The sequence below is a fragment of the Cyrtonyx montezumae genome, unplaced genomic scaffold, assembly GCF_038088225.1.
Source record: "Cyrtonyx montezumae isolate F1298 unplaced genomic scaffold, pur_monq_1.0 scaffold_21, whole genome shotgun sequence".
Classification (NCBI taxonomy): Eukaryota; Metazoa; Chordata; class Aves; order Galliformes; family Odontophoridae; genus Cyrtonyx; species Cyrtonyx montezumae.
In genome coordinates this window covers 5,280,215-5,294,076 of record NW_027071948.1, presented here as the reverse complement: position 1 = coordinate 5,294,076, position 13,862 = coordinate 5,280,215, and the positions used below count along the sequence as shown (strand labels likewise).

The 13,862-nt window shown below is 43.5% G+C and overlaps 1 protein-coding gene across 2 annotated transcripts; it reads left to right on the top strand.

Moving 5' to 3' along the window:
- Positions 1 to 139: 139 nt before the first annotated feature.
- On the top strand, positions 140 to 10,578 carry MFN2 (mitofusin 2). Of its 2 annotated transcripts, XM_065738152.1 has the most exons (19): positions 140 to 197; positions 385 to 519; positions 1,541 to 1,719; positions 2,379 to 2,514; positions 2,882 to 3,044; positions 3,617 to 3,741; positions 4,058 to 4,166; positions 4,264 to 4,371; positions 4,771 to 4,924; positions 5,167 to 5,234; positions 5,391 to 5,512; positions 5,791 to 5,917; positions 6,198 to 6,302; positions 6,796 to 6,898; positions 7,438 to 7,658; positions 7,810 to 7,959; positions 9,066 to 9,262; positions 9,611 to 9,745; positions 10,493 to 10,578. In XM_065738152.1, exons 3-19 carry the CDS (start codon positions 1,545 to 1,547, stop codon positions 10,560 to 10,562), a joined length of 2,268 nt encoding a protein of 755 aa, XP_065594224.1. In that variant the 5' UTR covers positions 140 to 197; positions 385 to 519; positions 1,541 to 1,544; the 3' UTR covers positions 10,563 to 10,578. The 2 variants fall into 2 exon arrangements, with proteins under 2 accessions (XP_065594224.1, XP_065594225.1); XM_065738153.1 differs by lacking the exons at positions 140 to 197; positions 385 to 519 and having other exon boundaries at positions 1,268 to 1,719.
- The last annotated feature ends 3,284 nt before the right edge of the window (positions 10,579 to 13,862 follow it).

The following is a 13,862-nucleotide window of genomic DNA, read 5'->3' as shown; positions in this document are numbered from 1 at the left end:
GTGGTGGGGGGCGGGGGAGGGGGAAAGGTGGAAGGAAATGGCATTAAACTCTTCCAAAACGCTCAGCGTGTGTCTTTCCTCCGTGGGGCGGCTCCTCGGGACTACAGCTCCCGAAGCGCTCCGGGACAACGCCCGCCCGCCCGCCGAGGGGCGGGGCCGCGGGTTAAGATGGCGGTGCTGAGGGAGCGGCGGTGAAGGTGAGTGCTCGAGCCGGGGGTTGGGGCGCTCCCCGTGAGGGGCACTCGGGCGCGGCGTCGCCGCCCGTTCTGTTGCGCGGCCGCGCTGTGTGGAAGGGCGCTTCCCGCCCTTTCTTTTTTGGCGAGCTCCCGCCGCTCTGTGAGGGCTGAGCTCGGGGCCTCCGCGCTCCGTCCGCCTCTGTCGCAGGGAGAGCGGCCGGACCCGGCGCGGCGGAGAGAGCTGCGGGACCGAGGGGGGAAGCGGAATAAACACCGCTGTTCGCGTACCGGAGGGGCTCGAGTTGACCATGCCCGGCTTGTAGGAGCGAAACACATCCTGAAAGTAAGCGGGGCGGGAGAGGAGGATCCCCTGGGTGGGCTGTGCCGAGGAGGGCTTGTTTCTTTCTTGACGTCTGAGTGACTTCATAAGTGCTTTTGTTCAATGAGCATGAGTTGTTCAGTTCTCATTAGGTGGCTGTCCTCCAGAAACAAAGTCTTGTTTTCAGCATGTGTTTTGTATATCTGTATATATGCACTGTAATGACACAGACGAGAGCACCCTGAGCACTTTGCTGATGGCACAACAGAAGGGATGGCAACCGGAGAGATGTGGCTGGGCTCGAGAAGTGGCTGTGCATGACTCAAATAAGGTCCATCACAGCCAGGTGCAGCGTGCTGTGCTCGAGTCAGGGCAGTCCCAATGATGTGGACAGAGTGGGAGAAAAGGACTGCGGGTCCTGGTGGACACGAACCAGCAGCGCTCATGTGCAGCCTCAAAGGCCAACAGCATCCTGGGCTGCATCAGCTGAGGGCTGGCAGCAGGTTGAGAGGGGATTGTCCTGCCCTGTGCAGTTCTGCATGCAGCCTGAGGCCCCCAGCACTGGTGTGGGTCCACAGGAGGGGTGTGGGGATGCTCAGAGAGCTGCAGCACCTCATTCAGCCTGGAGAAGGCTTCAGGGAGACCTCATTGCCAGCTTCCAGTAATTAAAGGGAGCTTATAAGCAGAAGGGAAGTGAGCTTTTTACACAGGTAGACAGCAACAGGATTGAGGGGGAGTGGTTTTAATCTCCTCTCTTTTGGTTTAGGTTAGGTGTTAGGAGGGAGCTTTTTACTTAAAGGTGAGGCCCTGGCACTGATGCCCAGAGAGCTGTGGGTTCCCCATCCCTGGAGGTACCCAAGGCCTTTGACAGGACCCTGGGCAGCCTGAGCTGGTGGGGGGTAACCAGCCCACAACAGGACCTTGGAACTGCATGATATCTGAAGTCCCTTCCAACCCAACGATTCTCTTAAGAAATGTTGGACTCTTGATCGTGTCTGTTAGGCCTCAGTGAGTCCCCTTTTCTTACTGTTTTTTTCCTCTGTAGCGCAATGTCCCTATTGTTTAGTCGTTCCAAGTCAATAGTTGCAGCGAAGAAGGGTAAAAGACACATGGCCGAGGTAGATGCTTCTCCACTCAAACATTTTGTCACTGCAAAGAAGAAAATCAATGGCATCTTTGAGCAACTGGCTGCATACATCAATGAGAGCTCCTCATTCCTTGAGGGTAAGCTGAGCTGAATGGTGCTTTGCCTGCACGTGGTTCCCCCAGGCACATACCAAAACCCTCGTTTATTTATAAATACTTATCTTTTTATATGTCAGCACTTGTATGAGGGATTGAAAATTATTTTATTGAGTTTGGATGAAGCTTAGGCTTCATATTTTAAAGCTGACTTAAGTTGGTAACTGCTATGAAACTGAGCTAGTTAGCGAGCTACTTTTGGTTGTTGTTGGGGAAGATTGTTTCTGTGAGTATGTTGGGTTTTTTTGAATGAATTATTTAAGGCTCTTTTGGTTCTGTGCATGTAATCCTTTCAGTATTCTTGCCTAGACACGTCATTGCCAGTGACGTGGAACGTATACAGTAATTGGCTTTACAGCTTAAGATGCAGACAGAAGTTTTTTAAGGGTCCTGGAATGTTTGAAGCATTGGATATGTTCTGCTTAAGGCAGTCCTGAGGATAAGAATGGTTATTAGATACAGGAAAGACACTAGCAGATGAATGCTGATGGGTGTAACTGCATGCTTCAGCATGACCTGTCTGAACTTTGGGACACAGATAAGCACTTGGTTGTGTCTGTTAAACTATGAGGAGATGTTTCACCCAGTACTGAGACAGATCACTTCAGGGATTCAGAGGCATGATGTATTTTGATTTTTAGACACACACAGGAATGCAGAGCTTGATCCTGTCACCACAGAAGAGCAGGTACTGGAAGTCAAAGGTTACCTGTCAAAAGTCAGTGGCATTAGTGAAGTGCTGGCAAGGCGACACATGAAGGTGGCTTTTTTTGGAAGGTAAGTCACGTGCTTACAGTGCCTACACTCCCTACTCAGTAAAGAAACTTGCATCTTTAGGATCATAGCCAGTAAGAGCTATTTATAGCAGCGTTTGAGCTCCAGCTTCTGCATACAACGTGTGGCAGATGTCCCTAGTGCTAGTACTTCTCTAAATGGGATGCAAGTATTGTAGAATATAATCTGTCTGGGAGAAGTTTTAAAGGAAAAAAATGTTTGTTTTGTTTTTGTAAGTTGTCAATAGCACCTGAATTATTAACGCTTCTGAAGCTGCTTTGGTTTAGATTACTTGTTTTTTGTAATATAAAAATGAATACACCTGAATAGCTCAGAAGTCCAGCTGTACTATTCTTTAATCTTGCTTTAGGACAAGCAATGGAAAAAGCACTGTGATAAATGCCATGCTGTGGGACAAAGTCCTTCCCTCAGGCATTGGGCACACCACTAATTGTTTCCTGCGTGTAGAAGGGACTGATGGCCACGAAGCTTTCCTGCTTACTGAAGGCTCAGAGGAAAAGAAGAGTGTTAAGGTAGAATTTCCTTAAGCATAAGGTATTGGAGAAGAGCTCTGTTTCAGTGCCAGAGAAGGAAAGAAGAAAAAGAAAATGAAAGCATTGTAAATAAATTTTTAACAGGATTATATTCATTGAAGGAACAGAGATTAACAGCAGGTTTTCAATGAATGTAGGAAGGGAGGAGTGAAGCGAGCAATAGCATGAGACTTCTTCATTGTATGTGAAAGATGATATTGTGGTCGTTGTGCTAACAGGGAGTTGGAATGATGACTCAGCAAATTCTTCTCAGCTCTGTATGACTGACCAAAGTTTACAACCTTCCTGTTATTTTCTCCTTACTTGAGCCTTACTTGATGGGAACACTTCTTATAAACTCTTTTTATTTAAAAATTAAATCAAATTAAAATTTTTATGTACTTGTCTTTTGACTGGGGAATCTCAAGCTGTGGAAAAACTCTTGGGGAGATAATAATTCAAAACTAGGTTTTATCTTAAGTTGTTATGTGACCAGCGTGAAGGGGGAAGATAATTGTGTTAATAGGTCTTAGCATATGGACAAATGTTATAATTTATTTTATTTGTTGTAGACAGTAAACCAGCTGGCTCATGCCCTACATCAAAATGAGCTTTTGAATGCTGGCAGTCTAGTCAGTGTAATGTGGCCCAATTCCAAATGTCCTCTCTTAAAGGATGACCTGGTGCTCATGGACAGGTGAGAATATCTCTTTCCTTTTGTCTTTACCGCTTTTTTACATAAAATGTATTAAAATACAAATTTAGGATACATCATTGAAAGTGACCTTATTTTAATCTGTGACAGTGACCAAAGTCCTTTCCTGTAGTCAAGAGCCACAATTTATCATGATTTGTCATTTCAGTTTGCAGTCTGCAAACTAAAACCTCAAAACTGTGGCTCAAACATGGAAAATAATGCCCTGTATAGCTGAAACAAGCCTTGTTCTAACGTTTTAAAACATATTTTTGAAGTTTCCACAGAATACTATTGTTTCTTCTCTTTCTGTTCTTAGCCCTGGCATTGACGTAACCACGGAGCTGGACAGTTGGATCGACAAGTTCTGTCTAGATGCTGATGTGTTTGTTCTGGTGGCAAATTCTGAATCAACGTTGATGCAAACTGTATGTTCAGGTTCACTTGCCAGTGGTCAGTGAATTTGGCTAAAAGTTGAAATGTGTTGACAAATTAACTTAAGAGGTTATGTTCCATTTTGCACAGGAGAAACAGTTCTTTCACAAGGTGAATGAACGTCTGTCCCGACCCAATATATTTATTTTAAATAACCGCTGGGATGCATCTGTCTCTGAACCAGAATACTTGGAAGAGGTTTGTGGTTTCAGTTCCTTCTCTTTGCCTGGACTCCATCGTGGAGACCATTTTGACTCTAGATCTTGAGGGCAGAATCATGAAGCGTTCTTAGATACGATTGTTTTACAGTTTGTGTCTTTATTACAATGGTGTGGAAACTAGAGGGAGTACAGGCTAGTGGTTACAGCATGAGTCTGGAGATTTCTAAAATGGAAATTAAGATCTTCGCTGGACAGTTTATAAGTTAGATGATTTGGATGACTTCTAGAAGATTTTATAGGCCACAGGGTTGTCTTCTTACTCTTTCATATTGATAACGTAAACCTGCAGAGGGCATCTGAGTGCCTGATCTGACTTACTGAGATGGAGCTCAAAGTGGATCTAACTGCACTGGAGCTGTTCCCGTTTATCCCTCAGGTGCGTCGACAGCACATGGAGCGGTGTACCAGTTTCCTGGTAGATGAGCTGGGTGTGGTGGATCGAGCACAGGCAGGGGATCGGATCTTCTTTGTGTCAGCAAAAGAAGCGCTGAATGCCAGGATTCAGAGGGCCCAAGGAATGCCAGAAGGAGGTGAGGAAAGCTAACAGAGCCTTTCTGATAGCGGGGAAATAGGAGAATATCTCATCTCAGAAGCAGGCAAAACTGAGTTTATCAAAATTATCAAATTATTAAGAGAGCAGCTAAAACAAAAGAGAATGAATTGCCAATTTTATTGCATTGTCTTCAGGATAAAGCAGGAGTATTTCCCAATGTCCAACATCTCATTGCTTTCTGATAACCTGAGTGGTTGTTTTGTACTTTCCTACTCTCAGGTGGAGCGCTGGCAGATGGTTTTCAAGTGAGAATGTTTGAGTTTCAGAACTTTGAGAGAAGATTTGAGGTGAGTGTTAAGTGTCCAAGCCTTCCATTTAGGCTTAGTCCTGAAAGGCTGGGAAATGGAGTTTATGAACACGGAGTGGCACCACACTTCGGAGGTAGAACAGTTGTGTTAGCGTGTTTCTGCCTGCTGCTAATCTCGGCTGCCTCTTGTGTACAGGAATGTATCTCCCAGTCAGCAGTAAAAACAAAGTTCGAGCAGCATACAGTGAGAGCAAAGCAGATAGCGGAAGATGTCCGTCTCATCATGGATTCTGTGCATGTTGCTGCCCAGGAACAGCGGTGAGAAGATGCTGATGCTTGGTGCTTTCATGACAGAAGTTTGTGTTCTGGGGAAAAAAATAAAGGAACATGAAAATTTAAAATGCAAAGAAAAAACGTGGCAACATTGGGAGAGGAACATCCTTTTTGTCCTCTGTGCTGTGTGTATGTGGCGTACTGTAGGTATTGGGACACTTTGTGCTTGGGTTGGAGAATGGTTTGTGTGTGGCATTCCAGGTGTTTGTAGATCAGAAATGTGCTTATCTGGCTTTTTCATGGGTACCTTTTTTTTTAATCAGTGTTTACTGTCTGGAAATGCGAGATGAACGACAGGAACGTTTAGGTTTTATTGACAAACAGATGGAGCTCCTCACCCAGGACTACAAGCGGAAAATAAAACAGATCACAGAAGAAGTGGAGAGGCAGGTAAGGAGGAGGGGCTGCTGAAGAAGAGAAGAGATTCTCTGAAACCACCACTGGTGTGGTGGGAGAAATGGGAAGTACTGGCAGGTCTGAGGGGATAGGAGTGTGGGAGTTACAGATGGGAAGAGAAGAAATGCTTTCAGAAGAAGGATTTGATGTTCGTTTGCTTTCCTTGGGGTTCTAAAAGGAGAAGTAAAACACCTGGGGTTAACTTCCGGAGAGATTCATAAGATGCTTTCACTAAATGGTCTGCTAGCTTTGTCCTTTGTGGCTCTTTCTCCAGATATCAAACGCAATGGCAGAAGAAATCAGACGCCTTTCAGTGCTGGTGGATGAATACCAAGCAGATTTCCATCCATCTCAAGTGGTTCTTAAAGTTTACAAGAATGTAAGTCGTGTTTGCTTTTTGTAGGTTGCTAACACCTTCTGTACTGGCCTTCTATTAGTCAGCAGGCTCTGAGTCAGTAATTACACCAGCTTAACGTTTTTCCAACTAGGAAGAACTGAGCTTTTAGTATTGCGAAGTGTCTTCTCTTAAAATTTCTTTTGCATTGGGATAGCTTCTGTGAAAAGTGATGTATTGAAAAAAGGAAATTTATTTTTAGAACTAACCTCAGTGTTAAACATATGCATATGCTGTATTACATTATGTACCTCAGACAAAACCTTTCCAATCTACAGCATACACCTGAGATTTTGTGGTTTGTTTTTTCCCCTCCTTCACTGAAGAAAGGAGAAAAATGAAACTGATGATAGAAGAGTGGGCAGACAGAATGCATGCTCTTGCTTTGGGAGATTTTTGTAACTGTGAAGCTCTAGCACCTTCAGCTTGTGTCTCACTTATGTTTGTTTAATCTCAGTAACCCTTCTCTGTTTGTCAGGAGCTGCATAAGCACATTGAGGAAGGCCTGGGCCGCAACATGTCAGATCGTTGTTCCAATGCAATCACAGCTTCCCTGCAGACAATGCAGCAAGAAATGATAGGTCAGTTCTGCAGGCAATATTACCCTTTGTTCCTGTTACTGTAATGCAGAGTAACTAGGTGGATGTTCTGGGTTTCTCATTCCCCTGATGCCCGATTACAGGAGGCGTTGTCTTAGTTTCCATCTTGATTAGTAATGCTTATAAGGAGAGAATGAGTTATTTCTGTTCTTTCCACTCCTTGGCTAAACTTGTTCTGTGCTTTAGTAATGAATATAATCAATCAGCTTAATCCTTCATTACTGAGAGAGAAGCACTTCTAGAACTGGCCTTCTGTTTTCCAAGCTATTGCTAAACTGTAAACTGCAGATACCTTTAGGGATTTGGGGGAGTGTCTGTGGAAAGACATCCTTCCGAGCTGAAAGGGTTAAGAATTGATTGCATTGCAACTTGCTTGGCTTCAGGAAATTCGAGGTACTAACAAAAATAACTGCAGAGGATGGAACAACCAATGTCCATTCTGATTATGGAATGAAAGTCCAGTTAATTATTGTGAACTCCATTTCCTGTTTTCTGAACGTGTTTATATTTTGTTCTTGCAGATGGTTTAAAACCCCTGCTCCCACTCTCTGTGCGAGGCCAGATAGACATGTTAATTCCCCGACAGTGCTTCACACTCAGCTATGATCTGAACTGTGATAAGCTTTGTGCTGACTTTCAAGAAGACATAGAATTCCATTTCTCTCTTGGATGGACAATGCTGGTGAACAGATTTTTGGGACCAAAGAATGGCCGTCGGGCCTTGATGGGCTACAATGACCAGGTAAGGTAACTTAGTGAGTGCTCAGGGGTAGGTGGAATCTTCGTAACTCCAGTGTCTGCTGAACAGATGTTGCTGGGAAGGCAATGTCTTGCATTTTTATTCTATACTCTGTTTTTGTTTTCTTTGTCTTTGTGTCTGCTTTTCTAATCAGATTCAGCGCCCTTTAACACCAGCAAATCCCAGTCTGCCTCCTTTGCCTCAGGGTTCTATGACCCAGGAAGAGCTCATGGTGTCGATGGTCACTGGACTGGCCTCGTTGACTTCCCGAACTTCCATGGGGCTCATTGTGGTTGGTGGCGTGGTGGGTTGACAATCTGAGGAGCGCTGACTTAGAAAGTCACTGCAGAGTCCTGTAGATGTTTCCAGTTCACAGACAGTGAATTACTTTCCTTTTTGTGTACAAATAGAAGATAAAATATTGAGCAAAATTTTGCATAGTAGTTATGCAGGGAGACAGAGGTTTTGTGAAGATAAAAACCTAATTATATTATTAAATCTGGTGTTCTTGTGAGAATAGAAGAAAAAAGGTAGCATTTTTCCTGTTGACTAAGGAATGAGGGCTGAGGTTAAAGGGGAGATTTCTATTCTGATCCTCTGATGATGCTTACCTTCCTAACTGGAACAGGAGGAGAGCACTTAATTTTAGATGCTCTGTCTAATTCCTTTTGTATACAATCAGCACTGCCTACTTCTCTATCTTGTGGGAAGACAAGGGAATGTTTTGAATCCTAAGTCTTCCAAAACTGCAGAAGAGGAGAATAATAGAGATGTAACTTAAATTGCATGGTAACTAGTTCTCGTTCTACAAATAAGTTTCTCCAGTAATAGTTCCTTACCTCTGTGCTTTTTCAGACTGTGTGAGGGTGGATAATTTCTCAAAAGGAACATGGTTCACTGAAAATAGTTTTTCCTTCAGAAACAAGGATTCTGTGAACTAGGCCAAGTTCATTTGCACATGTAAATGTGACTTTAATGACCTGGAGAAGTTAACTCAGAGGTATTCCAAGTTTGTAGACTAAATGTTAGTAGCAAGCTGTATGATCAGTGAAACTACTTGCATAAGTTCATAAGGTTGGAAAGGACCTATAAGATCATCTAGTCCAACCATCCTCCTATCACTATCTCTACCCAACTACTAAATCAAATCCTTTAGCACCTCATCTAAACGCTTCTTGAACAGCGCTAGGGATGGTGCCTCACCCACCTCCCTAGGCAGGCCATTCCAGTGCCTGACCACTCTTTCAAAAAAGAAATGCTTCCTCAGGTCTAATCTAAATCTTCCCTGGCGCAAGTCAGGGTTGTCTTTGGACAACTTTCATGTGCTTAAAATACAAGTGCACTATTGCTAGGAGGCAGTGTCATTCCTAGCTAATGACTGTCATTTGTTTTTCCCTGTGCTTATTTTAGGTTTGGAAGGCTGTGGGCTGGAGGCTGATTGCTCTCTCCCTTGGCCTTTACGGGCTGCTTTATGTGTACGAACGCCTCACCTGGACCACAAAAGCAAAGGAGAGAGCTTTCAAACGACAGTTTGTGGAGTATGCTGGAGAGAAATTGCAGCTTATTGTCAGCTACACTGGATCTAACTGCAGCCACCAAGTCCAACAGTATGTTCACCTAACATCTTTATCTGAATTCTGCTGTTTTTTTATTACTGATTTTTTTGCTTTGTTTAGAGTGATATCTCTTGTTAAAGCAAGATATCTGCTCAGTGAACTCAGGACTAAAAAATGTGTGTTTGAAAAGAATACTATGGATTATTTTGGTTTTTTTTAATAGCATGATATAGCATGTGGGTGTTCCTAAGCACTAATCTCTCAAATTTCTCTTGTATTCTTGTACAGCAGTGGAAAGATGTTTTCATCTGAGTCAGTGTCATCACTACTCATCAAATGCATTTATTCCTTGAATTGTGTGTTTCATTCTTACCTTGCACAATTCTTCCTGTTTCACAGAGAGCTTGCTGGAACATTTGCTCAATTATGTCAGCAAGTGGATGTTACACGGGAGAATCTTGAGCAGGAAATTTCTGCCATGAGTAAGAAAATTGAAGTTTTGGATTCACTGCAGAGCAAAGCAAAATTGCTGAGGTAGGATTTCTTATTACAAAAACACCAACATCTGCATACAATTGTTTTTCCTGCAATTGCCACAAGATGTTCAGTTGAGGATGCACCTCTGAGTTTGATTCACAGCGTTTGATCATCATAGCATCTGATTTGCAGATATCAGTTAGCTGCAGTATATTAAAATGTCTGGTAGAGATATCAAAACAATATTCTGCAGCCTCTAAATGGAAAGGATATTCTTGAGGTATTTGTGAACAGTGCTTTTTTGTTTTTTAACCTGTGAGAAGAAGGAAAGATGCTAAGCCCATATACTCTGTACAGTCATTTAAATCTTTTGTCTCCTAAAAACCCAATTTCTTTCTTACTTCTAGTTTGTATAAAATTACAGTTCTTTTCTATTGACCAAAACATGGTCCTCTACTCCTGCAAACTCTTGCAGGCTATTAGAAGGTCATCCAAAAGGTCTCACCCTTGCCATTGCACAGGATGGAGCGTGGTGTTTGTCTTTGCGCTGCAAAAGCTGCGGAAGAATTGTTTTACACATACCTACACAAATAAGAAGGCCAACTTAAAGTTGTGACCAAGATCTCACTATGAACCTTAAAGCTGGGGGTTGAGGGAGACGGGGATTAGTAGCAGCATTTTGGAAAGGACCTCTTTGGCATTCCTCTTCACACCTTGCTGTGGGCTAGTCGTAGTCGTTCCTCATTCAGATTGGTGTGGGAAGAACAATTTCATTCACCTAACAGGGACTTCTTGTCTTTACAGGAATAAAGCGGGATGGCTCGATAGTGAACTTAACATGTTCACGCATCAGTACCTGCAGCAAAGCAAATAGTATGTGAAAAAAACAATGCTGTTTCCCTTCAGTGCTCTTACAGTTATCGCAGAGAATATGGTGGGTGATGGAATCTCTAAAGGGAATGAGCAGAAGGCCATTGGCATGTTTCCAGTTGCTGTGTGAACAGTAGGATTCAGCATCCTTGTTTTGTGTCCCACCTCTAAACACTAGGTGTTGTAGCTCTTCTTTTCCTGCTTGGGAGACCAGGCTACTTCAAAAGGAATGTGTGCTTTGTACATTTATAGGGGGCTTTTCAAATCAAAATGAAGTACAGTAACAGTGAATTCTAAAAACAAGCACTTTTCAGTTTAAAAGTTCCTCTAACACATCTTTCTGTGTGGAGTCATTCATCTTACTACACAAAGATGGAGCTTTTGTCTTCAAAGCTCCAAGTTTATGTATGTGACAGGCAGCTGTTTTTTTTTAAACAGCAATCTTATGCACACATTTATTTCACAGTACTTTTGTAGCCTGTGCAAACAGATCTCCTAATTTCACCTTCTGTTACTGTAAGACCTGGCAGAGATCTACTGTGCTGTTTATCTTCATGGACAGGTTTATTTTTGTCAGCATGTTTAAACCTGTGAGCAAAAGCTAGTTCTCACCCAGAGCAAAAGGGACTCAGATTTTGGTTTGGTATGTTTATCATCTGAGTTAACTTCTTCCTCTTCAGAGCTCTTTAATAATGCAGCCTGGCTCATTTCATACTGTAGGCAACTAATTGCGAAGTAGCTAGCTGCTGTGAAGGAGTTAGTGTTGATAATGGGCAGTTCGTTGAAGAAGGAAATTAGGAAGGAGAAGATTAAACCAGTTGGCAGGATGAAAATTACTGCCTTGTGAGATAGGTTATGAGTGTGGGCTTTGGTAGTTGCACAGCAGTGTTTCTGGAAGCAGGCCTTTGGAATTCCATTAGCATTACCTGGCCACGAGGACAGCACAGGGAGTACAAGCTGTAAGAGATTTTGCTTCACGTAGAGTTCCCATAGGATGATACAAGTCCATGCAGTAATATGATTTGTTGTTTCTGTTAAAAGTATGAGGAGGATGATAGAGACCTTTCTTTCCTATTTAATGCTGAGGTAAGAATGGATTAAGTCATTTTTTTTTCCCAGATGTTTTCTATTTGCAGATAGATCAAAGTAATTGAGGTTTTGCCCTGAAACAGTTCTTAATTTTGGTTGTAAGACTTGAGAATTGTAAGAACTGGAGCCTCTTCTTTTTGGAATTGATAGCAGAAAAATTCCCACTGATTTCAGTAGTACCAGGATCTTGTGTTGTAAAGCTTCTTTTCCACTTGGTGGATCTGTATTGTACCACATATTGGGAGTGATCTTTATGTCGCCCACAGAATGTCTCTCAGTAACCCAGAATTAATCCTGCAGTTCTGGAGTTAGGGTCAACCTAAATCTGTTCAGAATCAAACGTTAGGGAACATGAATTGTCTGTGAGCAAGTCATGGGTGAGTTTGGGAGTATGAAGGTGCTTATTTTTTGTTGTGTTATATGACAGTGAGATTTTTCACTTGAAAATGAGATCAGCTAGCCTTAGGATTTCTCATTCATACTCAGGTGTGAATATATGTGCCTGTGACAAGTTCACTGCTTCATGTGGAGTTCCAGAAAGAAGCTGCCTGGTACTTGAGGATAGTGAAGTGGCACTAAGTACTTGAGGCTCTTTTTTGTGGTAAGACTTGAAGTATCTTGGTTATGTTGGAGCTCTTAGTGTCCCTGGAAGGCAGGAAGCAAATAAGGCTTTCGCTTTCAGTGGACAGCTTTGAATTCAGGCCAAACCAAAAAGCAGTTTTCATCAGAGGGCACTTCATTGACTGCGTTCAGTTTCCTCAGGGAGCCACCAGGACACAAATGTGGCTTGGATCAGAACTGAGAATGGGCGAGAGAGAAGTGAGGCCTTGCTTTGGCAGTGTTCTCTGGGCTTGTGGTGAAGAGTGCCAGAGGAAGTGGCACTGTGTGTGGATTCAGAGCTTTGTTTCCCAGGCTGTTACGTACATGCTTATAACAAGTAATGTGCAGTGCTGTTGAGTTAAAACATGGAGCAGATCCCTGATAGAACTGGGAACTGCCAGTTCCAGCCAGGAGATGTGCTAACCAGCAGCTCTTGACAACCCAAAGTGCTGAGCTCACCCTTGCAGACGTGCTGCTAGATCTCCTCAGCAGGCTTTAGAGGAAATCTGATGAGTGAGCTGATCTTCAGAGCTGGGCTCAGATTTGTGAAGGGAAAGAGATGAAAGGCTTCTCAGAATCTGGTGTCCTGGCAGCGTGTGCTTCTGGCACTGCTCAGAAGGTGATGGAGGCGTTCTCACTGTAGTGCTGAAACCTAATGTATGGAACACAGGAAAGGGCCACTTGAATTTTGTGAGAAGTAAAAGTGCTAAACATGGGAGAGACTTGTTCAAGTGCACGTGTAACCCGTCACTAGAAGCTGGGTGATCTCGAATCAGACTTCTAACAGAAAGACCTGCGAGCTGGATTCCTCTGAAAACACAGCTGTATTTCTTTAATTTGGCTTGGTGGAGGAATGGTCGCGATTAGCAAGGAGGTTGTTATCTTCTGCTTTTCTTAAGAAATAATAAACGAATCGTCGGAATTTAGGTAATTGTAAAAGCAGTCTTCCCCCAGGCTCTTATTAAAGAGCGGCAGCTAAATGCACTTTATCTTATTGCTGCTATGTACTTTCTTGTCGTATTATGTTGGTGGAGCTCTTGGAAATACTCTTACCAGTGAGTTTTCTCTTTGCTGTATTTAAGGTGATAAATCTGCATGAATTATCCCTGTATCAATGCTGTAAAAGCAGTGGAACCCAAAATAAAAATGAATTGGAAAAAACATTTCTCCCGCTGTGTTCTGTGTATCCTGTGACAAAGTCTGCAAGCTAAGTATGGTGTATCCACACTGTGGAACGGTTGGAGTTGGAAGGGACCCTAAAGGCCACCAGGGCCAACCCCACTGCACTGAGCAGGGACACCCACAGCCCCTCCAGCCTGAGCTTGGTGTGTGCAGGGGAGGGACACCACCGCCTTTCACCGCCCTTATTGTAAAAAAGACTTCTTCCTTCTACCATTTCCCCTTTCCCATCCCCACAGACTGCTGGAGACTCTGACCCCTTTGTTCCTACAGTGTTCCTACAGCCCTGTTGGACACGGTCAGGCTCTCAGCCTTCTCTCCTCCAGTTGCACAGCCCCAGCTCTCAGCAGGAGCTGTTCGTTTCTGTGGCCTTCCTCTCCCACGTGTCCACCTCAGCTGCACTGAGGGCCCCCCGTGTGGGCACGGCGCTCCAGGT

Excerpts from the sequence above, each read along its gene's own strand:
- MFN2 (XM_065738152.1), top strand. The coding sequence starts at position 1,545 with ATGTCCCTATTGTTTAGTCGTTCCAAGTCAATAGTTGCAGCGAAGAAG. Across the intron at positions 1,720-2,378 it reads GAGCTCCTCATTCCTTGAGG|ACACACACAGGAATGCAGAG; the intron begins GTAAGCTGAGCT and ends TTTGATTTTTAG. Across the intron at positions 5,513-5,790 it reads GTTGCTGCCCAGGAACAGCG|TGTTTACTGTCTGGAAATGC; the intron begins GTGAGAAGATGC and ends TTTTTTAATCAG.